This window comes from Theropithecus gelada, chromosome 13 (assembly GCF_003255815.1).
Source record: "Theropithecus gelada isolate Dixy chromosome 13, Tgel_1.0, whole genome shotgun sequence".
In the NCBI taxonomy this organism is placed as follows: domain Eukaryota; kingdom Metazoa; phylum Chordata; class Mammalia; order Primates; family Cercopithecidae; genus Theropithecus; species Theropithecus gelada.
The window spans coordinates 107320706-107347179 of record NC_037681.1 but is presented as its reverse complement, the minus strand read 5'-3'; the positions used below and the strand labels follow the sequence as shown (position 1 = coordinate 107347179).

Sequence of the window (26474 nt, the reverse complement as noted above, 5' to 3'; positions counted from 1 at the left end):
TGTCCCTGCCCTGGACTCTTCCACGTTTGGTCATCTTTGTCACTTGTGCCCTTGTATACACTTTTGTGTCTTGATGCCCCAGCTAGACTGTGAGCTCCATGGGAGCAGGGACCGTACCATCCTTATCTTTGTTCCTCTGCAGTGCTTCACACAGAGCTTTGTGAACACTCCAGTAGCGTCTGTTGCGAGTGAGTGAATAAACGGGTGAGCGAGCGAGGGAGTGAGGGGAGGAAAGAGGTGAGGACATGGCTCCCTTCAACTCCGTTTTGTTGCCTTGGTGCCCATGGCTTTTTTCTCCTTTTCCCCTTTATCAGGTGGCTCGACTCTTTCATTTTATCTTCTCTTTGGACCTGAGAGAAGGGCAGGTAACCCTGTTGAGAGGTGTGACTAACTCCAAACTGATCCAGTCGGGCAGCGAGGCCAGGCCGCCGGCTCTGCTCACCAGCACGTGGTCTGGATCAGAGGCAGGTGTCCCCGCTGCCTCAGCACCTGCGTGTGCGTGTGTGTTAATCCATGTGGGGCACACGGAGCTGGGCCCCGCTTCATCGTCTTTCCAGAGACTCTTATGGTGTGAATTTGGTAGCATCTAACATGTGATTAACTTACTTGGGTTTTTTTTTTCTTTGTTTAATGCCTGGAGAATGGATTGAATTTGATGATGGATGCTATTGCAATAGAAGTTATCCTTCTCTGTTTGGTTTGTTAATCCCGTTTCATGTCACAAACAAGGGCCTGGTCCTCATGCAGCATGTCATTGGGAGCCTGCTTGGCTTGGATGTGGTGCATGTATGGCTGTGGAGGCTCACTCCATCAGTGAGGCGGGCACCCCATGGGGTTTGGAAGGAAGTACTAACTCCTTCTGAATTACCAGTGGGAAATGCGGTTGTGCTGGTGGCTTTGTTATCAATTTCCTGACTCACTAAAACCCTTTGTCTTTATTGTTGTCCTCAGTAGCAGGCATTAGATATTGCGTCAAGTGAGATGGGCTAAACTTTGTGCTTTGCTGGAGCCTTCCCTTGTGACTTGGTGTGTACCTCTGGAAAAGAGGACCTCATTAAGGGCTCAAAACTCATTCAGTTTCTGGAGATACCGTAAACTCCTTCTTAGTTCTGTATTGCTGTTATTGCTGTTTTCATTACTCCTATGTCTTTTTTTTTTTTTTTTTTTTTTTTTTTTTGGTCTAGATGACATTGGCCTGCATCGTGCACACTGTATATTCACAAAATGAGGTCCTCAGGGTGACCTTGAGTGAGTGCTGTGGGTGTTACTGAAAATTAAATTGTACTGATTTTTTAAAGGTAATGCATGTTCTTGGTGCAGAATTCTAAAAGGACAAAAGAGAGTGTCCAGTGAAGAGTAAGTCTTACTCTTACCCCTGCCTTCCACTGGCATGGCTGTTTACAAAGAAACCACGTAGTCTTTCTGCAGGCATTTCCGCTACTCGGAAACATCCCTGGCCATGAACAAGGTATAAGTGGACCCCCATCTCCTTAGCACACAAAACTGCAAAGACCTCACTTGGGGGTGGATTGAAGTGGCCACTGTCAGTGGTGATAAATACTAACACATACTCCTTCTTTTTCTACCTGGTCTCCATCTTCACCTACCCAAGTCCTCCACCCACCCAAGTTCAAGTGCAGTCTCCTCTGGTACGCCTTGCTTCTCCGATGTGTGCCCTCTGCCCTGTGCACCCACAGCCCTCTGACACTTCTTATACACTCCTCACAGACACATCTCAAGGCTTGTTCAGCAGGAGGCTCTTTCAGGTCTGGGACCCTGGCTGACGCATCAGGCTGAGGTGGGGATCTTCCACTGTCACGCTTCACCCAGGCGGTAGGCAGCTCCATAAATGATCATACGTTCATTCATGCAACTCCTTAACCCCTAATGTGTATCAAGTGGAGTGGCAGGTGCCAAGGCTGCAATAGTGAATAAAACAGACAACAGCAATACTTAAATATCATTGTGTGGCATACAAGAGAGAAGTACAGCTCAAAAGCTGCAGTGACAGCATATTATAGGGAACTGGGATGAGTAGAGAAAGCTGCTCTGAGAAGTGCAGTCGTGTTTCATTGAATCTAAAATGCTGTGGTTTCTGAGACACATCATTATCTTATGTTCCACTAAGAAAGAGAATATTGCCAATTAAATTAGGACACAATGTTTTTTCACTTAGAATGTTTATTTGTTTATTTATTTTTTATTATTACTATCTTTGAGATGGAGTTTTGCTCTTGTTGCCCAGGCTGGAGTGCAATGGCATGATCTTGGCTCACCACAACCTCCGCTTCCCGGGTTCAAGCGATTCTCCTGCCTCAGCCTCCCGAGTAGCTGGGATTACAGGCATGCACCACCATGCCTGGCTAATTTTGTATTTTTAGTAGAGATGGAGTTTCTCCGTGTTGGTCAGGTTGGTCTCAAACTCCCGACCTCAGGTGATCCACTCGCCTCAGCCTTCCAAAGTGCTGCGATTACAGGCATGAGCCACTGTGCCCAGCCAGAATGTTTATTTCATCTTATTAAAAAGACTTTTAGACATCTTTTTTTGTCACTTTTATAAATACACTAAAAGGAACACAGCTGGGCATGGTGGCTCATGCCTGTAATCCCAGCACTTTGGGAGGCTGAGGTGAGTGGATCACCTGAGGTCAGGAGTTCGAGACCAGCCTGGCCAACATGGTGAAACCCCATCTCTACTAAAATTACAAAAATTAGCTGGGCATGGTGGTGGGTGCCTGTAATCCCAGCTACTCGGGAGGCTGAGACAGGAGAATCGTTTGAACCTGGGAGGCAGAGGTTGCAGTGAGCCAAAATGCTGCCATTGCACTCCAGCCTGGCTGACAAGAGCGAAACTCCATCTTAAAAAAAAAAAGAAAGAAAGAAAGAAAGAAAAAGGAACACATTAGCACGATAAGTGGTTAAGATCTCTCTAACCTCACTTTTTCACTTTCGGAGTCTCCTGAATCACTTTTCAACTCAGTGTGTCAGTATCCACTTATGACCATGCCATATCATTCTCTGTTCCTTCCAGTGTGTTGGGTGATGTCGAACTTTTGTTTCTGGGATTGTCATTCATGCCAGTTTTGATGCTGCCACTTTCTTGATCATACCAGAAAGTGTCAGTGAGATATGTGTTAGACAACTGAGATTCATATTCCTTTCTCAAGCAGTTCTTAAATGGTTTGTTAAACACTCAGGGGCTTCAGTTGTCCAGTTATGCCAGGGAGAATAACAACCAAGTATATCTATGTGTAGGCATTGACAGTGATGTCAGGGCAGCAGCAATTGTAAGATCGACCCCAATTTCAGAGACAAAAAATATGTCTTGAAATTGATAAAAATCATTTTCAAGAAGTCTAGGAGTAGGTGGGTGCTATCATTATTATTCTGGTGACTTAGTGATGTCTTTTTAAATTTTAAAAATAGCGACGGAGTCTACCTATGTTGCCCAGGCTGGTCTTGAACTCCTGGGCTCCAGCGATTCTCCCGCCTTATCCTCCAAAGTGCTGGGACTGCAGGCATGCGCCACCAGATGGGCCTTCTCAGAGCTTTTAGTATGATAATGTGGCTCATGGAATTATGTGGAATATGGTATTAACGCTTTCCAAATTTAGAGAATCCAAATTTATTTCCCCAAAGTAGGGAACCCAATTTTGTAGAATACCAATGAACAACTTGTGGTTCTTCCCAGAAGACAATGGTTTAGAATAACAAAGATTCTACAGAGCACAGCTGAACTGACAGTATGGAATGGGGTTTGTGGAAAGTGAATAGGAATGAGATTTTGTGTAGAGACTGAGAAGGGCTGAAAGGTTGACAAATGAGGGAGGCATATTGATTTTTTTTTTTTTTTTTTTTTTTTTGACATGAAGATTTTGCTCTTGTTGCCCAGGCTGGAGTGCAATGGCGCGATCTTGGCTCACTGCGAACTCCGCCTCCCGGGTTCAAGAGATTCTCCTGCCTCAGCCTCCCGAGTAGCTGGGATTACAGGCGTGCACCACCACACCTGGCTAATTTTGTATTTTTAATAGAGACAGGGTTTCACCATGTTGGTCAGGCTGGTCTTAAACTCCTGACCTAAAGTGATCCATCCACCTTGGCCTCCCAAAGTGCTGGGATTACAGACGTGAGCCACTGCACCCGGTCAGTCATATTGATTTTAACCATCTCAGAGTGTTTTGATGGGCAAGGACTAATTTGTTTTCAAGAGTCTTGTATCTATGCCACTATAATTTCCTCTGACACAGGCCTGGGTTGATACTGAGCTATTATTATCTCCCTCTCTTTCCTAACCTCTGCCACTGCCAGTGTGATATTGGAGCTAGACTGGCTGGCTTCTGGGAGTGGAATGGAGCACTTTGCTAAAATGAAGGTGTACGATGCCTGCTGTTGCTTTCTCTCACATACGTTGCCGAGCGACAATGAGCGAGAACTGGCAAACTATTGAGGGAATTCGTCCCTGGCCGTTTATTTGGGCTTGGGGTCCCAAATAAATGAAGCTCAGGAAGTGACCTTTTCCACCTCTGCTTTCAATAGCAACCTTTGTGTCTTAGGCAGCTTTCACTAGCTTTCAATAGCAACCTTTGTGTCTTAGGCAGCTTTCACTAACTTTCAATAGCAACCTTTGTGTCTTAGGCAGTAGCTGCAGCATCAACATCATTATCATCATAGTTGACATTATTGAAGACTAAATATGCAATGGGCTATGTGATGGGTATCTTAAGGATGTAATCTCATTGAATCCACACCAGCAGCTGGCCATTTGGATGCTCTTCCGCAAATGAAGGTCTTGAGGTGGTGAGAGGTTAAGATCACTCAGCTGTTGAATGATAGGGCTGGAATTTGAATCCAGGCCTGACTCAGGAACTACTGTTCTCAATCTTCACTTTCTGTAGCTTCTGTTAGGGCACTTCTGTGTTGTATCTGTATATTTGTCATTTTACACTTTCTCAGAAATCAAACTGTACTTTTGGTGTTTCATGTTAACACCTAGCACCATGTTCTTGCCCATAGAAAGTTCTTGGTAATTGTTGAACAAGTGAAGTAAATGAAGAAATGAGAGGATGAATGAGTGAGTCAGTGAATAGTTGGCTTGAACACTAACCTGAGTTACTGACTTATAATTGGCAGAATATTTTCTCACTCATTTCAGAGTCAAGCTTGGTTCCTTAGTCATCAAATTTCTTCTAAATTCTAGATGCCGCCTAGAATGTTTCTGAGTAAAATAATCATGGATCATTGGCTGTTATATTTGAAGGGGTTATATAATGGGTGTCTGGCTGGTCCAGCCTATGTTGGCAAAGACCACCCAGCTGTTCCTGCCAAGGACGTGAGGCCTTGGACCCTTGCCCACCATCACTCTAGAGCAGTGTCTGAGGCAACCAGGGTGATGTCTGTCTTTTTTCATGTAATAGCCTCCAAATACTTCTTGGCCTGGATTTACAATTCTAATTGTATTTATTTGATTATTTAAATAGTTTTCTTTGTGCTATTGTTGTTGGTTTCCTGGCGACATGGTTTTTATATCTTTGGTAGGTTGGGAACAGATCTGGTTCGTATTTTAGTGCATCTTGGTTTTAGTCTGACACTTCTTTCTTTCTTTTTATTTTTTTGAGACAGGGCCTCACTCTGTTGCCCAGACTAGAGTGCAGTGGTATGATCCCGGCTCACTGTAGGCTCTACCTCTTGGGCTCAGGCAGTCCTCCCACCTCAGTGTCCCGAGTAGCTGGAACTATAGACATATACCACCATGCCCAGCTAGTTTTTTAAATTTTTTGTAGATACATGGTCTCACTACGTTGCCCAGGCTGGTCTCGAACTCCTGGACTCAAGCAATCCTCCTGCCTCAGCCTCCCAAAGTACTGGGATTACAGGCATGAGCCATCAGGCCTGGTCTCTTCTGGCATTTCTTTTAAACCTGCGTGCAAGCCCCTTTTGTTTCCCTCTCCCCTTTAATGAACTCATTTTGCGTTTGCTCCCTGATCCCATCTGGATCTTTCACTTCAGCGAATTGCTATGCTTTGTTGGTTCATTTTCATTATTTTTTATATTAAGTAAAATGAAAAAATCTTCCAAACCCTTCTCTCACCCCTGAAAACCTCTTACTCAACTGTTTTGGCCCTTGCTTTTTTCATCATTCCTACCAACAGCCCTCTTGTCAGCAGCTTGAATTGATTTTGTGCTGATTTGTTGGTTCTGTTATGTCTGTTGTGCAGTATTGTCCCCAAGTCCCCCGGATCTCTGGGAGCACTCTTTCCTTCATTATCCAAGTGGCATAGAATACCTCTCCCATGCCACTGTCGTGCCATGCACCCGAGGGAAGCCTGCCTACCCTCCAGGCTTTCTTCTTTCTGAAGATGTCTGAGTTCATTCATTTGCCTGGTAGTTACTTGCCTGTCACTTCTTGCTCCAAATTTCCCCAGACTCCTCCCACTCTCAGGTTTCTGTAGCCTCTCTCTGCAGCCCCTGAGGCACACTTAAAGCAATGCCACCATCCCTTCACTGTGATCATTTTCACTCTGACACATTCTCTCATCCAGACAGTGAGGAGCTGCTCTTTCCTAAGTAAAATGCATTGATCTTGCTTTCTAAACAAAAGAACAATTCCCCTCCGAGACTAATTCTCTGTCTCCCTCAGAACATGAAATGGTTACAGTCAGCAGGGGTTTTTTAAATCATTTTTTTCCTTCCTGATTCATTACCTTTTGGGTATTTTATGAGGCTGAAATGCACCAGCAGAAGTAAATGTGCCTTGCGGACAGTGATATGCTATACAAATAAAAGAAATTTCTGTTGTCAAACATTTAGAAAAATATTGTCTGTATTTTGTGTCCTTTGAAAATAGTAAGAACTAAGCACATTGAATATTAGGTTTTGATTGCCTGACCAGATTCTCATGTACTGAGAAAAACGTAGATACATGTGGATTTTTATTTATGCAAAGCAAGAGAAGCAGCAGGTGGCCTGGAGGGAGTAGGAGCTGCAGGCAGTAGTCACGCGCTTGGCCCTGGGTCTGTCTGAGGCTCCTGATCAGGATCATCATCGTATCAGTATCATCGTGGGAGTGTCTGAGGGTAGGGAGGGAGCCTGGAGCCAAAGGAGCAATTGCTGAGCCCCAGAGGAGGCCCTGGAAAATTCCGGGATTTGACCCTCTCTGTTTCCAGCAGCTGTGTCTGGGCACCTGCGCCTCAGAGTTGATCCAGGTCTTGATTTCCGCCTTGCTGACCATCAGAGCTCCCTCTTGGCCTTTGTCGAGTCTGACCTGTGGAGCAGGACCTCTGACGTGTGCCCTTCCTGTGTTGTATCCAGGGACAGGGTGCCTTATCAGAGAGACTGCGGAGCTTCAGCATGCAGGACCTCACCACCATCAGGGGAGACGGTGCCCCTGCTCCCTCGGGCCCCCCACCACCGGGGCCTGGGCGGGCCAGCGGCAAACACGGCCAGCCTAAGATGTCCAGGAGTGCTTCTGAGAGTGCTAGCAGCTCAGGTAGGTGTTACTTTACTTCCCCTCTTTCCCACTCCTTGGGCCTCGCTTTCCTTAAGAGAGGCCCAGTCCACAGTGTGGCATGCAGCCTGGCCCTGGCCCCGTGGACCTGCCACCAACAGAGGTGTCCATCAGATCATGCCAGGTCAGCCAAGGGGCGGAGCACCCCTCAGGCCAGGCCAGGAAACCGGCCTGGTGACTCTGGTCAGGGACAGGGCTAGGTCACCTGCACCAGAGGGTCCCCCTTCCTCCATATGATTGTCTAGGGAACTGGGGATAGTTGGGGGATAGTGTCTAGGCAAAGCCTGGAGGCAGCAGGCACAACTGGACCCGGGCCCCAGGAGCCTTCTGTGTCGTCTTCTCAGACTCTGGGGAGGCGTACCTGTTGACACCTGAATGTTGTCTTCTCACCCGGGCTTACTGCTCTCACGGGCCCTCTTCCCTGCCTGAATATTGCCTGTCCTCTCTCTCATTCTGCTGTCTCCTTCTCATCTCTGACCTCTCATGTACCTCACACCATCCCCAGCCTCTGCATACCAAGGGCCATGCTAGCTCTGAGTTCTCGTTCCTGTGGTGACCGGGACCTTACAGTAACCACACCTCTGCCTCCAATGTCTGACTCTGGTGTCACACGCCCATCGTGGGATTGCCGGTATTGGGACTGACCTGGGGACCACATTAAACATGCAAAGTCCTGGGCCCACCCACAGAGGCTTCACTAGGTCTGGGGTGAGACCCAGAAGTGTGATTTCATTGAGATGCAGCCACGTTTGGGAACCCCCTGGCATCGGATCCACCAGCGTGGGTTTCAGGCTCACGGAGGGTAGGGGCACAGGCTAGGGACACACAGTTTCCCAGGCTGCTCCTTGGGAGGATACCAGGGGCCTCGGCTCTCAGGGGCTGAGCACAGCAGCTGCTCAGGACTGATGGTGGGAGCATGCGGGACGGTTCTGGATCACCTCTTCTGCCTCCCTATGGTGAGAGGGGTGGGAATCTATGTCCACGACGTATGTCTGGTGGCTGCCTGGCCCTTAAATCTACAAATGGAGATGTCTGGCCACCTGTGACTGACCGTGTGCTATAAGGTGCAGCCTGCAGGGGACACCTTGGCCATAAGCCCCATGTCCTGACAGACCCCATCTGATGCTCGGGGGTCTTAGCCATCGACCGGAAGGCATGAGGCCTGTGGCTGCCTGGGAATGGCAACTCATGCTCAGAGCCAAGTGCAGCTCGGGGCTCTGTCCATTTCCTCCCTCTCAGCAGTGTCCCCTTGGTCCTTCGCAGGTCTTAAGACTGTGGCTTTTCTGCTGGGACATGTTTTAACCCTGTCACTGCTGGAAGCAGGACAGGGTTGGGGAGGTGGAGTCTCGGCTGTGGGGGTGATGGCCACCTCAGGGAGGGGTTCCCCCCGAGGGACCCCCCCGCCCTGCCGCAGGAATGGAATCCCAAAAGGCCAGGCAGGAAATGACCTCAGGGATCTTTCAGTTAAATCCAATGATTTTACCGGTGAAGAGACAGAGGTCCAGGGAAGGGGACTGTGCAGGGTCACCCACGCTGGGCTGCAGTAGAGTGTGGCCTCCTGACTCCGGGGCCAGTGCCCTTGGTCACTCACTCATCAACCATCCAGGCTTTGTCAAGCATCTACAGCTTCTGATCTGCTGGACACTGCCCCAGAAATAGGGATACAAAACAGAGTTAGGTCTCATCTCCACACTGCATCAGCTCATCGTCTACCAAGCCTCAGATGAAAGCTGCCCCTTAGATGGAAAAGGGACCTCAATTCAGTGAAACCCAGAGGGCAGAGAGCAAGAACCAGTGGGGTGAAGTTCCAAGGGGGTAGCCACTTGCTTGCTGCATGACCCAGGCAAGCTGTTTACCCTCTCTGCACCCCAGATTTCTTATCTACACAAGAAATGACACCCCTTTGTAGGTACTGTGAGGCTTCAAGTGAAACAAACCATGTAAAAGTGTTTATGGTCATGCCTGGCACCAGTGCATAGTAGCTGTTATCACTGTTCTTTTTTGTAATTTGTTTCGCCTGAGAAGGCACATTGTCGTGCTGAGTGTCCAGGAGCAAAATGGGCCATCTTGGGAGGTAGTGAGATCCCTGACATTGGAAGTACACAAGCCAAAGCTGGATGGTCAGGTTCAAGGGAGGGATTCCTGATTTGGCTAGGAAGCGGGCCTAGGTGGCCCTGGCGTCCCTTTGCCTCTAAGAGTCTGTGTTGCCATTTTAGAGGTGAGCCCAGTAGAGGAAGCAGGCTCAGAGAGGTTGTGCAGTGGGCTGAGGCCCCCAGGCCCAGAATCCAGGCCTCCTGCCTAGACCTCCCCTGGTGAATTATTCCGGGCAGCCACAGAACTGGGAATGCAAGAAGCTGTCAGGGTCTGCAGGGAGATGGGAGTGTCTTCTGGGCTTGGAGCATCTTCCCAGCCCAGCACCAGGTAGAAAAACGTTTGAGATGACTGCTTTGGCACTGGCTCTGCCACTCTCCATGACCAGAGGGGATGACGTCCCCTGCCATTCCCCAGGGAGGCAGTGGGGAGTGTTCCAGCTGTCCTGGGCTGAGAGGACCAGCTGTGCTGCATCATGCCGCAGCCCTCCTCACTGCTGGCCCACTTGGCCTCAGCACCTATGACCACAGGGGGCAAAAAGGAAAGGTGCAACCCAGCAGGGAGGCCAGGAACAGTGTGGGGCTCTTTCCAGCTGTTCTGGAGCCTAAAATAAAAGCCATCTCAAAAAGGAAGACAGGAGCCAGGCGCAGTGGTTCACGCCTGTATAATCCCAGCACTTTGGGAGGCTGAGGCGGGTGGATCACTAGAGGTCGGGAGTTCAAGAATAGCCTTACCAACATGTAGAAACCCCGTCTCTACTAAAAATACAAAATTAGCCAGGCGTGGTGGCACATGCCTGTAATCCCAGCTATTCATGGAGTAGCTGAGGCAGGAGAATTGCTTGAACCCAGGATGCAGAGGTTGCAGTGAGCTGAGATTGCGCCATTGTACTCCAGTCTGGGCAACAAGAGCGAAATTCCGTCTCAAAAAAAAAAAAAAGAGACAGGTGAAAGATGGCCTGGGGCCTGGATATGGGGCAGAATTGCCTGGATCAGAGGCTCTTGGGCTATCATACCCTCAAGTAAGGTCAACATGCCTTGGAGGAAGTCTGGCAGAGGAAGCCCATTTATACTGGGCTGGTGTAGCCTTCCCAACTCAGCCCCCAGTGTGGGCCTCAGATGCCAGGCCACATCAGGTAGCAGAAAGGGCCCCAGAAGAGGGGAAGACACTAGACTTCATCCTGGCTGGGTGATGCCGGGCCTGTGCAGACACAGCAAAGGCAGCACAGCAAGGCACGCTTGTTCCTGCTGAGCTTCAATTCAGCCTCAGAACTTCTCTCAGAACAACCCAGGCAGACGCTACCATAGGATTTGACCTTGGCACAGAGGACAGACCTGATTCCCTTAGGCTTTCTTCTTTGTAAAACAAAACGCCCAATAATCCCTATTCAGCCTATGTCTTAGGGTTGTGAGGAGAGGAAACCAGAGAATTTGCAAACCCTGGACAGGTGGCAGGAGTTGAAGACAACCTGGAGAGAGGTGGGAGCTGTGCCTCGTGGAATTCTCTGCAGCCTCTGGAAGCAACAGATTAAATGTGCACACAATGGGGCTTGAAAGCATGATGCCAACTGAAGAAAAGTGCAGAACAGAATGAGATTTTATCTAACAATTTATGTAAAATAAAAAGCTATGCCTATCATGCAAAGTAACAATACAGAGTTTATATGAAGAACATGTTCAAACAAAAAGTTGCACATTTAAATATTAGAAATGACACTCCTTGAGGAGGAAGGAGAATGTGAGTTCGGTGTGGGAATAAAAGTCATGTAAAGGCACATAAAAAGGGTTGCCAGGCGCAATGGCTCACACCTGTAATCCCAGCACTTTGGGAAGCCAAGGCAGGCGGATCACCTGAGGTTGAGAGTTCGAGACCAGCCTGACCAACATAAAGAAACCACATCTCTACTAAAAATACAAAATTAGCCAGGCGTGGAGGCGGGCACCTGTAATCCCAGCTACTCAGGAGGCTGAGGCAGGAGAATCGCTTGAACCTGGGAGGCAGAGGTTGCGGTGAGCTGAGATCACGCCATTGCACTCTAGCCTGGTCAACAAGAGTGAAACTCTGTCTCATTTAAAAAAAAAAAGTGAGGGGGGTCCCATGAACCAGGATGGACCATTCGCTGTGAGCCGAGAAGGGACATCCACGCGACCTCTTGCATCTTGAGAAAAGGAAGGAAGATGCACACAAACAAGGAAGAGAGGAAGGGGCACAAAGACTGTCCCTGCACGGTCACTCAGCGCTGCAAGCTCCTGGCAGGCAGACAAGGGTTCTGTGCTTCCCTCTGTAAATGCCTACCCAACATACCCACCACCTGCCTGGCACACAGAGACCTCTGCATGTGCTCTGAGGACACAGGGTCTAGGCGTTGGAGAACGGGAAGGAGAGTTCTTTCCTGCTGCTTTCAGCACCCAGAATGGGGCTGGGCAGTGTACTTGGCCTGACCCTCTCTCTTGCCTGGAGTTTTCCTCTTTGCTTAAAGGGTCAGGGCAGGCAGGGATTGACAGGGCCCTCCCTGCAGAATGAGCTGGGAGGTGTGTAGTCAGATACCATATGCTGAATGCCTAGCACTGGACACCAGGAAGTATACAAGAAATGTTGAAAGAATGACCCTGCCCTTCCATGGACTTGGAGTCACTCTGTGAGCATGTATTTAGTGAGCACCTACTCTATGCCAAAGCCCAGATGTGCACCAAGACCAATGGCGTGTACCAGGCAGCAGCCAGTTAGGCCTTTGCAAATGCCCAGATGTGAAGCACTTTGGGGTTCAGAGGTAAGTCTGAGGAGGTTTCCTGGAGGACATTCTGAACTGGAAAGCGAAGAGAGGAGGCTCTGGGCAGGGGTGCTTGGAGTTATTTCCCAGAGGGAACTTTGACTGTCGCCTGCCTTGCCTAGGGCTGCAGGGTGCAAGGACTGACTTGTGTGCCAGGTGAGGGTATCTTCTGCACCTGAGTGGAAACTGAATCTGAGATGACTCTTTCCCCACTTTGGTGTCTCTACAGAGACCCACATTCCTGGGATCCCTGTACTGTACACACTGGGGTCCCCATACCTCTCCGAGGCCTCCCTGTTTGCCCGGGGCTGGTTCCTGCCCAGTGGGGGATGTCACTGATGGTGCCCCCACCCCATTCCCACAGTGTGTACCTGCTGCTCCACCTGCAGGACCTGGAAAGGTGAGTAAGCAGCCAGCCTCTCTGCAGCGTGCTGGACTCTCACTTGGGAAGAGCTTCTAACCAGGAGTGGACACCTGACCTTGGGGCTCCCTTTCGGCTGCATGGTCATAGGGAGGGGTCAGGAGGTAACCCTTTATAACAGCAAACACAGTAGCTTACAGTTTCTGTGGGCTAGAAATCTGGGAGCAACTTACCTGGGTGGTTCTGGCTCAGGGTCTCTCAAGAGGCTGCAGTCAAGATGTCAGCCCGGGCTGAGCCATCAGAGGGCTTGACAAAACTGGAGGGTCCACTTTCAAGATGGCACTCTTATGGCTGTTGACTGGAGGCTCCTTACCTCATGGGCCTCTCCAAGGCTGCTTAAGAGTCCTTACAACATGGCAGGTGGCCTGGCCTAGAGTGAGCCATTCAAGAGAGAGAGGGCAGGCAGGAAGCCAGGGTACCTTTCCTGTCCTAGGTTTTGAAGTCACACTCATCACTTCTGCCTTATTCTATTTGTCGGAAGCATGTCATTAAGCCCAGTCCACATTCAAGGGGAGGAGAATTAATCTCTACCTCTTGAAGGGAGGAGCATCAAAGAATGTGTGGAGATATCTTAAAACCACCACAGGGTCACTGGGCGCGGTAGTTCATGCCTGTAATCCCAGAACTTGGGAGGCAGAAGTGGGAGGATTTCTTGAGCCCAGGAGTTCGAGACCAACCTGGGCAACATAGCAAGAATGAATCTCTACAATTAAAAAAAAAAAAAAAAGACCAGGCACGGTGGTGTGCAACTGTAGTCTCAACTGCTCGAGAGGCTGAGGCAGGAGAATTGCTTGAGCCTGGGAAGTCAAGGTTGCAATGAGCCATGATCGTGCCATTGCACTCAAGCTGGGTGACACAGCAAGACCCCGTCTCAAAAAAAAAAAAAAAAAAAAAAAAAGGCCACAACAGGGTCATACTTCTTTGTGCTCCAGGTAAGGACACAGGAACTTCAGAGGACTAAGGTCCTCTGAAATGATGAAGTCCTGAAGTTCCAGGGGTTTCTGGTCCTAGGGCAGCCAAGGGAGCCCTGGTGCTGCTTTGCCACTTACTAGCTGTACAACTGCATGAATCACCTAACCGCTGTGAGCTTCAGTTCCTCCTCTTAAAACGGAGATGAGATCCTGCTTCCTGGCATCACTGTGCTGTTGTGAAAATGGCTGTGAAAGGGCCATAATAATCCTGGGAAGGATGATGATGATGGTGATGATGGTGGTGATGGTGATGATGGTGATGATGGTGATGATGGTGGTGATGGTGGTGATGATGATGATGGTGATGATGGTGGTGATGATGATGATGGTGATGATGGTGATGATGGTGGTGATGGTGATGATGGTGGTGATGGTGATGATGGTGGTGATGGTGATGGTGGTGGTGGTGATAGCCTGGAGCAGCCAGGAGACCCCCGGGAGAGTGGAGGTCTCCCAGTTCTGGACAGGGACTCCTGCTGCTGCCTTCCCAGTGTGTGAGTGATGGCTTGTTGGAGCCATGGCCACCTGGTGGTTGCTGTGACCTGCTTCTCCAGTTGCCTAACCTTAACTAGATACATTAGGGACTAGTGAGGGTGCTGGACTAATCCAGCGCCCCTTTCATGCTGCCTGGCTCCCCACGGAGAAGCTGCCTTAGGCTCAGAAGGCAACAGGGGTGATGCCTGGCCTGCAGCCTGCTGGCTACTGTCAGGGGAGGAAGGCAGGCACGCAAGGTGCCTAATACAGCTTTTGCTCCAGCCCTGGTGCCCCGAAGGCATGACATGCCCCTCCCACATCGGCAGTGAGCAAGACAGGAAACTGCATTATGTGACGTGTCCTGTTTTCCCTGCATTGCTTTATTTTTAAGGCTCTCAGTGCTCAGCTTTTTAAGTCTTTTATAGAAGAGTTGTGGATTAGGCCAGGCACGGTGGCTCACGCCTGTAATCCCAGCCCTTTGGGAGGCCGAGGCGGGTGGATCACCTGAGGTTGGGAGTTTGAGACCAGCCTGACCAACATGGAGAAACCCTGTCTCTACTAAAAATATAAAATTAGCAAGACGAGGTGGCGCACGCCTATTATCTCAGCTACTCGAGAGGTTGAGGCAGGACAATCGCTTGAACCCTGGAGGCGGAGGTTGCGGTGAGCTGATATGGCACCATTGCACTCCAGCCTGGGCAACAAGAGCGAAACTCCATCAAAAAAAAAAAAAAAGCTGGTGATTTTGGAGGCCGTAAGGCCAAACTGAGCTGATAGACGAGTCTGAGCAGGGCTGCAGGTGGAGACAAGTGTCCTAGCCCAGCTCTGATTCTAACCCTGTGTCTCTGTGGGGCCTCCTAGTCCAAGTTGGAAATGAAGGGGCTGCGTTCAGCTGTTTCCAGCACCGGGCACTAGACGCTGGCCTGGTGGACACACTAGTTCATGGGAAATGACCCTGTGGTGCCAGTGGCTCCAGGCAACTGTAGGGATTTCTGTCTTTTCACACTGTAGTTTTGAGTCTGCAAATTCTGTGAGTAATTCCAAAAGCCTCTAATTCTGGGAGACTGGCACTTGGTCGGGGAGAGTGGCTGTCCTCTCCTCCATTCTTCCCCTGGCACTGCTCTGTGCTGCTCTCAGAAGCCCTTTCCTGCCATGACACCTGGTGGTTTCATGATCAGACAGAGCGTTTCCAGTGCATTTCAATAGAGCTGTGGTTGATTGTAGGAACTGAATAGTTCTGGAAGGCTGCACATGCATAAGAGTGTGTCCAGGATTCAGTGTCCAAGTTCTGGTTCCTCATCCCTGAGCAAGTTGGGAGCTGCTGGGATGGGGGTTGCTGGACAGTGGGAAGCAGGTGAGGCCTGGTGGCGGCCTCAAGACCTGGAAGCTGTTGCCCCAGCCCTTCCTTTCTTTGGCCTTTGTCTCTCCAAGGGCCTCTTAATACCTGTGTCCTGGCTCTCAGGTCTGCATGCAAGGAACCCTTTGATGATTGGCCTACACCATTCCCTCTGAGGCCTTGGGAAAACCCCTGCACTCTGCAGGCCTCGGTCTCCCCCTCCATTAGGTGTCCCTTGGTCCTCCCAGCTCTGACAGTCTACTGGGTTGTGCAGTGGTGGCAGATGGTGTTGGGGGAGGTCTGTCTTGCACCTGGGGCTATAGGCTGACTCTTAAGCGGTAAGAGGATTTCACAGGTGTCGGGGACACTTTCCTCCTGGTCCACTGAAATGTCACAGGGGGCGCTCACTCAGGCCAAAGCCTGGGAAGATTCAAATTACTTCTGGGGCCATGCAGAGCCCCAGGATCCCTCAGCAGACAGGAACATTTTCTAGGAGCTGTAAATTCAGGTCTTAATTTATGATGGGGGTAGGGGAAAGGAGGCCTTTCAGAGGCTGCTAAGTGCCTTTTAGGGCAGTGACAGAGCTTGGAGGCCCCAGAGGGCAGCAGCCTCTATTCTAAGCTGCACATCTCAGATGCCAGAACATTCTCTTCCCATCTTTGCTGTGTTCCTGCCCCATTTGTCAACTGATTCCCTATTGTTTTCTGCATGTCTTTGTCTCTCTTTTTCTGTGTCTATTATTATCTCTCTCTCTCCTTTTTTCTCTGCCTACCTCTATGTAATATAGAGCTGAACTCTGGATTACTGCCTGTGTGGTTAGTCATAGAGGTGCCCCTCCCCGCTTTTTAAAATCAAGCATGTAGGACATAATTTTTAAAAGCAGTCATCCTTTTTGTCCTCTGAGAGAGAGAGAGAGAGAATTGCATTTTGAGTGTGGCCTCTGGGCAGTGTCCTGATTACAGCAGGAGGAGCTGCCTGAGGTTTAGAGCATGGGAAGTGAGTGAGCATGTGTGTGTTTACATGTGTGCATGTGAGTGTGTGTGTGTGGATGGGCATGCGTGCATGGTGCACACGTGTGTGAATTTCAGTGCCAAAGACCCTTCTCTAACAGAATGTTCTTTTCTCTCTCCTCGGTGCTGTTGGGGACGTGGATGTAAGTGTTCCAGACAGGCGTGCTCTTCTGCAGACATTTGCTGCCTTCCATTAATGCTCCCGCTAATGTGTGCTGTGTGGGATGTTTTTGCTAACCTAGGGGAGGTTCTACTGCACTGCAGGGGTGGGGCGGCCCTAGGCCCAGTGCAGGCTACATAGGCCTTTAAAGGGCTGAGAGGCTCTGCCAGTTTTTCCCTCCCTGCCTTCCCCACAGAGAGAAGAGGTGGAGCCTGCAGCCCTGGCTGCTGTAACCCTGCTAACACGTTTGCTAATACAGAAACATCAGCCAAGGCCACACACCCATTCCCCTGCTGTGGAAGACAGCAGAGACCCTGCCCTTTCCTAGAAGCAACCCAGCTTTGGGCATCATAGTGGCAGCTCTGCAGGCTCAAGGGCGTGGCCACCATCACCTGAGGTTTGCAAGTTGTTATGGCCATGAACTTGGGTGGGAGACCCTCCTTCCATACACGTTGTCTCTGGGAGCCAATTAGAGTCCTAAGATATGGATAGCATTACTCTTTCAGGCCTGTTGCCAGGGGTAAGGACCTATTGGGTTACCAATCTTTAGATCTTCAGGGACAAGAACACGGAGGAGGCAGAGCATGGGATTTTCTACCCAGCTACTCACTCTCATGCTCCTCCTGGTGCCTTTCTTTTGGGACTGTGTTCTGTGGGGTTCATTTCTCCATGTATATTCCTTCCTGATAGAAAAAGGAGTTAGGTCTACTTGTGGAAATATATCTAAAGTAGCAAATCAAAGTAAGAAAATTGAAGCATGGGGAAAAGGGAGTGGGCAAGTAAGATGGAATCAGTGGGGAGAAGAACATTTTAAATGCATGCCATCAAGGTGTAGACTGTCGAGACACCTGGCTTCCTTGAAACCACTACAAAGAGGGAAATACAATTAGTTAAGAGATTCATGTCCACTGTGCAACAGCCAGCCAGAGGCGTGGAAGCTTGTCTTATTTAGAATGTTTATTCTCACTGGTTCTGAGAGGAAGGCAAATATTATAGACAACACTCTTGGCAGAAATGCTCAGCGGACACAGTGACTAGGAGAGGTCTTCTCTTTTTAGGAGGTTCTCTCTGTAGCTTCTTCCTGAGGCTACTTCTGGCTCCCTTACTACCCACACTGACCTTTTTTGCTCGCAGCCTCTGCTGAGCTGAGCACTTGTTTCTAATCCTGCTTGGATATCTGGGTTGTCCTTGAACCATCACTCCTACTGGGCTGGAGGATCATTTCTTTTCTACCCTGCAATCCTTGCAGTGGAGAACATGCACAAAGCCTGAGATTATAGTGATGATGGTGATTTTGGTAATGTGTGAGTTCATTGCTCAGCCTCAGTGAATCCAGACTGGATGACTGGCCTGGGTTGTTAGATGCCTGAGGATCTCACGGTGACTTTGGGCCACCTTCTGACACCCACAGCCATCAGTACAGGGAAAGTCCTGGACTTTGTGGATGTGGAGGTTACAGCATATGCAGAGGCACAGACTCGAACGGGCACCTACCCCACTTCCACGTCATGGAGTTTGCTGCTGGGGTGGAGCTGGCCAGGCTGCTTCTGCAGTTTTTGCCTTGGTCTGAGGGCTTTTGGTCTTCTTTCCCTCCTGCCAGGCAGGAGGTATCTGTGTCCAGAAGGAATTTCCTGGTTTGGTTAATGGGAGTATCAAGCTCTGACTTGGGACGAGAGCTGAGCTCTACTGAGATGACTTCAGGATTCTACTTAGTTTAGTTGATGAGTGGCCACTGTGTGCCCAGCCTTGGGTCAGGTGCTTAGAGGGACTGAGGGAGGATCAGCCATGGCCCCCCAACCTCAGGATGCCTTCTGTTGGCTAAGGCAGTGAGACTGACATGAGGACCAGGGCACCCAACACAAGCTGTGTGGCACAGCCTCCAAGCACTGTCGGGTCTCAGAGTGGGGAGGCCAGGGAGGGTCAGAGTATTCAGCGAGGGCTCCCTGGAGTCACTGGTCTTTGTGCTCAACAGGATGCAGCTGATTAGGACAGAGGAAGGGAGCAGAGGACAAACTAAACCCAGAGTAAATAAGCTGAGGGAAGTGCAGAGTAGAAATAAATAATAATAATAATAATAATAAAATCAAAGGAACATCAATGATCTCAGGACTTTACTTACTAAGGCCCAGCCTGAACCAATCACACCCCAGCCTAAAATTCAGCTTTCGGAGGCCGGGCGCGGTGGCTCAAGCCTGTAATCCCAGCACTTTGGCAGGCCGAGACGGGCGGATCACGAGGTCAGGAGATCGAGACCATCCTGGCTGACACGGTGAAACCCCGTCTCTACTAAAAAAGACAGAAAACTAGCCGGGCGAGGTGGCGGGCGCCTGTAGTCCCAGCTGCTCGGGAGGCTGAGGCAGGAGAATGGCGTGAACCCGGGAGGCGGAGCTTGCAGTGAGCTGAGATCCGGCCACTGCACTCCAGCCTGGGCGGCAGAGCGAGACTCCGCCTCAAAAAAACAAAACAAAACAAAACAAAACAAAATTCAGCTTTCGGTGCTGTGCTGCCTCCTGCTGGCTGTTGGGGAGCACAGCAGTGGTAGCTGGTAAAGCTGCCCAAGATGAGGGTTCAGTTGTCTGTTTTACTCCACGCCTGGTGGTGGAATAGTCTAGCAAGTCCACTGTTGATGGAGAGAGAGCACATTCGGTGGCCGAATATGTTCTTAGGAGCAGGGTGTCCCAGGAAGAGCTCTGGTTTCTATTTGGAAGCCTCATGGTGATTGGACCAGATGGCTTGAGATCTCCTTAGTTCTGCATTCTGTGATTCTAGGTAAAAACAATAGATGAAGCATAGAAAGATGTGCGTGTATGATATCAGATAAGCTGGGTAGGGGCAGAAGATATTTTACATCTCAGCTAAGAACCGCCTAGCCAGATGACATGGAGTATGTATTAGCATTTAACATTTTAAAAATACTGTGGGTTCAATGAGATGAATTAATTCTGAAGCTTTTCCTACAGATGTACTCAAGGCAGACTAAAACAGGAATCTTGCTATTTTTTTTTTTTTTTTTTTTTTTCAGAGGCTTCTGTCAGATTCTCCTTTCTTAGGTTTCTCTGCTTCTCTAGGACTGGGCCTTTGGGGAAAAAAAAAAACCAAAACTATATAGCTTTGTTTAAAGTTATCCCTTAAGGCCTCCTGGCATTTTACATCCTGTCTCTTACAGAATGCTTGGAGTTGAATATGCAAGTATAATATACACTGTCAACATGGCTTGTATGTATAACATAGAAACTGCTTCCCCACCCCACCCCACATCACTGCTGCCATCTTCTCTAGAGGAGATTCTTTCCCTAAGCATTCACCTGGTGTGGGATCACAGGACTGAGCTGCAGGGATCGATGTGTCTCAGTTAAGGCCGCTTCTTTCTTCACCCAGGGAAGTGGTGCCGCCTTGGTAGCTTTTCAGTAGATTCTGAGTCTGTGGTTGTTTCTGTGCACAGTGCCTGGAGATTCATACAGCTTCATTTTCACAATCCCAGACCCCCTGCAAGGAGGCCCCCAAAACATCAGTGCTTCCTCAGACCCAGGGGCCTCAGCTGTCCTCACAGGCCTGGCTTGCTGTGCTGTGTGCCTAACCTTGCCCTTCCCTGCTCCCTGCACTGATGCCTCCTTGCTATACTTTGTCTCCTCTGTGTAGATTGTAAATGGACATTAAGTGGTTGAGGGAGATGTGAATGAGGGTGGTGTGAAGGCATGGGAGCCTCACCAGGTCCAAAACCCATTGGCGTTTTCTGACGAGGAGGAGGAAGACCTGCTGGATTTCATGTACAAGTATAAAGCACCTCGAAGGACGGAATTGCCCCTGGAGGTACACAGTGTCTGGGGCTGTGGGTTGGAGTGTGTTTTCCAAAGGCTGTGCCCTGGAGATTGGGGGTCCTGGGAGCATCGTCTCTTGGGGCACCAACATCTCCTCAATACCTGGGGTGGAATGACCTTCCATCAGACAAGCAGAACCAGCCACTGGATAGCATGCAACTACTTGCCAAGGAGAGGAAATCCTATTAATTTCATTTAGAAATAGGAGCGTGAGCTGGGTGCAGTGGCTCACGCCTGTAATCCCAACACTTTGGGAGGCTGAGGCAGGTGGATCACCTGAGGTCAGCAGTTCGAGACCAGCCTGGCCAACGTGGCAAAACCCCTTATCTACTGAAAATACAAAAATTAGCCAGGCATAGTGGCGTCCACTTATAATCCCATCTACTTGGTAAGCTGAGGCAGGAGAATCGCTTGAACCCGGGAGGAGGCGGTTGCAGTGGGACTGCACTGCTGCACTCCAGCCTGGATGACACAGCGAGACTCCTTTTCAAAAAAAAAAAAGAAAGAAAGTAATAGGAGAGTGGTAAAGTATCTAGGTCTTTATTGTTTTGTTTTGTTTTTTCCAGGTATTAACTACTACTACTCTAAGTTGACGTACACGTGAAAAGCAACCTAAATGAGTGTTTTGAGGGAAGAAAACTCAGAATGTGTTATTTGAAAAGTTTTCATAAGTAAGAACAAAGCTTGTTCATCGCTGTATCTCCAAGAGACAGCATAGTGCCTGGTACAAAGTAGCTATTCATGAAATGTTACTGAAGGGGTACAGCCCTTTAGAGTTACCAGAACCAATACCCTTGACATACATGCTATTGTCAGTTGTAGGATGTGGATGGAGTTCTGGCAGCAGGAGGGCTGAGCCTGGAGCCTCCTGGGCCTTGCTCTGTGACGTGGGTAGGGAGTCACCAGTTATAAGCGCAGGTGCGGGGACCCCAGTCTTTCTCTCTGCTTCCTAAGGTCTCCTCTCTTATTCCCCATCTGCTGAGTATCACGACCTGAGAGGCCATCTGAAGCAAACAGGAAGTCTCTGTACAGACCCTTGCGAGACTTACATGGGGAGATGCCTTGAAATATTCCCTTCCACAGACACTGAGCAGCCTAGCATTCTTATTCATTAGGACTGTAATTATGACCACCTCTATGTGCAGTTAATCAGGTTCCTTTCCAAGGTGAGGCGCACATGCATCCCTTTTAAAGTTAAAGGGTTTGGGAAAGGATGTTCTGGGCTTGGACACTGCTGGAGGAGTCCGGCCTGGGCAATCTGGCCTGGGGAGCCTCCTGATGGGGAGAGGAGCCCAGCCTAAAGAATTCTAGGGCCCAAGGGTTTGTGCTGTTTTGCTTTTGTTTATTAAAGCTGCACAAAATGCTTTACTGTTTACTGTTCACCAGCCTGCCAAGAGGCAGATTACTGTAAAGGTGGGTTCCGTTGTTTCTGTTTTCAGTCTCTTTCCAGAGGTGGCTGGTAAGCATCTCGTAGTGGTAAGGCTGTAGCATGAGGATTCTATGAGAGGGCCTGAGTCTTGTTCTCTAGCTCATTCACTTCCTCCCTTCTACGTGCCTGCCCAGCACTGAGCCACTCACCAGGAAATGGTGGTGAATGTGACATGGGCCTGCCCTCAGGAAGTCCCCAGTCTGGTGGGGAGTGAGCAGGGCCCCCACACACCCCCTTCTCACTGGGTGCAAAGTCCTCTGCTGTGGGACATGTACAAAACATGAGAGAACACAGGAGGTGACAATGCCTGGTTGTATGTGGCTAGGCAGTGGCAAGAGGGGCTCCGGGAAACCTTTGCAGAAGTGACCTTTGAGCTGGGTCCTCAGGAGGCCTAGAAATATGCAAGACAGAGGAGGGGGGGAAGGGCTTCCAGTCAGAAGGAAGACAGGTATGAACGGGCACAGTGTAGAGGAAGTTCTATGTGTATACAGAGAAGTGGACAGATATGGGGGCTGAGGGTAGGTCGGGGCCAGTTGTGCGAACCCCTTCGAGTGCTGTGCCAGAAAAAGTGCCCTTCACTTTCATTGAAATAGGAACTCCTCCTGTGATCTGTGTATCCTATGGAAAGAGGGGTCCCTTGAGAGTCATTTGTGGGAGAGATGAGGTGGAGCCCTTTATATAAGTTGAGCATCCCTAATCGAAAAATCTGAAATTCTTTGCGGACATGATGCACAAAGGTCATGCTCCAAGGAAGTGCTCTTAGGAGCATTCTGAATCTCAGATTTTCCGATTGCAGTGCTCAATTGGAATGTACATGCAAATATTCCAAAATCTGAAAGAAAAATCTAAAATCCAAAACACTTCTGACCTTAAGCATTTCCGGGTAAGGGATATTCAACCTGAACTGCAACCTGGTGTTTGCCTTTGTGGTGTGGTGTGCTGTACATTAAGAGGTTTCACATCCAGAAAGGGGACTGGAAATTTGGTGATGAAAATTTGAGGCAAGTGCCAAAAAACATTAGGCTGGTTCCCAAAGGAAGTAACAAAAGCAAAGGAAGCGATGGGGAGATGTCTCCTTCTGCTGAATCATTTAAGATCATTTTGCTCCTCAGGCGGAAACAAGAAAGATGTGTCATTCTGCACAACCGTTCCCTTGGGAGATCGAGGAGCATAATTTAAGAGGGAGGCATCAGCCTCTCAAAGGGTCAGCTTCATGCGATATGTGGGATGGGACTCTGATGATTGCTTCCTGTTGCGGAGATTCAGGGAGACCCCAGCCCTAGCCAGCATTGGCCAAAGGAGCTGGAAGTCTCAACACAATGCCTTCCAGGTGCTGACCTCAAGATTCCACATTTACACCAAACTGAGGGACACCTTTCTGTTTTCTCTACCAGGCACCGCCTAGAATCCTTCGATCTCGCTTCAGGAAGAAAAGTACCTCATCCTCAGCCACCGAAACCACGTGAGTGAGATGAGCCAACAGCACCGGATCCACAGAATGTTTCTTCTCTGCCTTAAAGAGCTATTCACTAATAACATAGAAATCCGCAAGCTGGGTGTGCTTTGAGTGTGCAGCCTCACAAACATGGCCTTTTCTCTCTCCCCTTCCACTTTTAAGGATTTCTTTTTTTCCCCCTTTTCTTTATTTTGCTGGGGAGAGGCTAAAGGGAAAGGTAGTAGGGGCGGGGGTAGTGACCTTTAAGTCTTCTGAGGTTGGTAATTTTCCACAATTGGATTGTCATTATAGACAGCAGTGTGTTAATTAGAAAGATAAGAGAATCACCCCTATGCCGCTGAGATGTACATTTGTAATTTATCTGTTGCATACTTAGTTTTTAGTCCTGTAAATGCAAACAAAGCATTTTTTAAAACTTTCTTTGTTCTTGGTACTAATACTTTGAACTATGATGTACATATTTATGGCTTTTGGCTTTTAATATAATGGACTTGCAAGGGCTGCCAGAGGTTCTGACATGTAAGAAAACTGCAAAAAACAAATATAGAAAAATACTTTGATTCTAGAGAACGTCTCAGATGTGCTTATAAAGCTTCCAAATACAACTCCAGTAAGACATCCCTTTCCCTGCAGGAATGTGGTCTATATTCTTTAGATAGTTGTTTAGTTAAAAGACCAGACAAGTTACAGACTAAGAGAAACAATATTTCACAACACAGTAAAGTGTGATGAGAGGTCAGGGGAACATCCTAGGATAAGAGAAAAGTCACAGGAAGCTCATCTCCTCCCTGGATTCTGAATTAGGAGCTTCTGAATCTTTTCCAGGGATAGGCAGGTAGCTCACCCTTGGCGCAATTTCTTGAGGATGGGAACGTGTAGAGCTGTTGGAAGGAGTAATTCTGTGCTTGACAAAGGACGATTTCTCCTTTATCGTGACCAGTGCTGCTGATTTCCCCAGACAGAGGAGCTTACACTCTGAGCACCTTGTTTTAGCGAACTCTAGCGACACTTGTTTAGCTTAGCAAAAACAAACACACAAAAAACTGAGAACTGTGCTGTTTCAGATATGCCATAACAAACATCTGAAACACATGTGTAACCATCAAATGGTGGGCTCTAGAATGGTTTTCAAGCTTGAGATCTTTACGGGTTACACTTGCTGGTCAGACCCAGGAGCACCTGTGGCTCATACCTTCTGTTCCCCTCCTGGCCTGTGCAGAATAGAAACAGCAGACTCACACTCAATGGGCACTACAGGCCTTATCAGACGTTTTATACAAGCCTGGATTGCTTAGTAGGGGAATAAGGCACTCTCTGAGGGGGCTTTCCACTTAGATTGAGAATTTTATTTGAAAAGAATCTGGTTTAAATGGCACTGTGGTCCGAGGTAGCTGCTCTCCCCGCTGAGAGCTGAGCCGAAATGTAAGAATAATATATTTGTGCTTCGAGTTGGTGTTTTCTTTCAGTGTAATGCATGCAGTGGTCACAACACAGTTACTCATAATATTTGGATTGTATTTGTTCGTGGATATGCCCAGAAGACTAGATAATTAGTGTTATATACCACATAGAACTGTCAATCAACTATAAACAGGCCCAATTAAAAACTGTTCCATTACTACGCAAACACATTAGAGGCCTTTGCTGATGATACATTAGCTGGACTTTAGCCACCCCAAAAAGGGTTTAATTTGAAGCTGATTGTTGCCAGATATGCATATTGGAATCCCGTCTACCCATAGTTCCTCTGAAGGTGATTTTGTAATTTGCAAGAGTATAGGAAAATATACCTAAAAGCGAATTTGTGGCTGAGAGGATAAACAGAGGCTGTTTGCTCATTTTCTGTGCCCCACACCCACCGATACCTAAATCTGTTAAGGAATACAGAAAATGTTTTCTTTGTGCTCATTGAGTAGTTCCAGACGGAAGAATAATACACTCTTTAAAATATATTTACCTGTTAGTTGGAAGTACCCAGAATTATCAGAAACAAGAGCAAAAAAAAAAAAAGCTTACACAGCTTCTTAGCAATTTTTTTTTGCCATAACAATAAATTGCCTGTAGCAGCAGTTTAAAATCCTATTGTGAACAAGCTATATTTTCACCATTTTACAATGGAAAGTTGTGACAAGTACAGGTTATCAAGTTTGCACTTAACTATGCCAAAAAAAGTTTGAAGCGCTCTATTCTCAGACATGCTGTATTACTTCTCATTCAAGATTGAAAAATATGAAGGTATCCAAACTGCTGTCTTAATGTAAATGTAACTATTTTTCCTTCAAGTGTTGACTAGGGAGTCGGTTTCTCTCTTAAAGACACTCACTGTACAACTGAGAGCAGCTGTCATATTTCTGGCAAAATGTGTTTACGTATCTGACAAGCTGTACATTTGTGTATGAACTGACATAAAATGTGAAAGCCTGTAAGTGTACATGTAGTGGTGTGGTGTTCTGTCTAGAGGATACAACTGAATGTTTTTAATTTGCTGACTTACAGACACAGGCTGTTTACAAAATGCTAGCTGGAAAGTCTGTAACGTTCATGTCATAACTTTTAGTTAATTGCCATTGAGCACCTGTTCTGAGGAGGTGAGATGTGGACTTGTGCTTATGAACTGGAGAGTTTACTCACAATCCCTCCTGGCTTTGTGTGAATAGCTTGCTCACTTTGCTGGCCTTTGAAATGTGTTCTCTATGATAAGCTGTCCGTGTGTTTGTGATAAGAGTGCTTGTCAACCATGACCATCTTTGAGCCTTCCTAGTCTTTCACCTGGCACAGTATTTGAAATGGCAAAGGATGTGCTTCATCCTCTAATAGTGTACACTCCCAGAGCTGATATTCTGGATCGTGACTGTGCACATTTCCTCTAGTTCATTTCTGTAGTCCCTATAGAACGATCTGTAATAAAATAGTATACTGGACTGTGCATCAAAGGGATGTAAAATTACAGTATTCCAAAGGTTGAAGTTCTGCTGTTTTGTTATAATGCCTGATACACATCTTGAATAAAGTCTTAACATTTTTCTTTTAAAAA

At 48.2% G+C, this 26474-nt stretch overlaps 1 protein-coding gene across 6 annotated transcripts in view; it reads left to right on the top strand.

Moving 5' to 3' along the window:
* REEP1 (receptor accessory protein 1) overlaps positions 1-26474 on the top strand; it is a 123632-nt gene extending 97158 nt beyond the window's left edge. For all 6 annotated transcript variants that reach the window (XM_025353702.1, XM_025353703.1, XM_025353705.1 and 3 more), the window contains 2 exons: positions 7309-7486; positions 23379-26474. In XM_025353702.1, coding sequence (XP_025209487.1) covers positions 7309-7486; positions 23379-23389 — 189 coding nt within the window. In that variant the 3' untranslated portion in view covers positions 23390-26474. The remainder of the gene's footprint in view (positions 1-7308; positions 7487-23378) is intronic.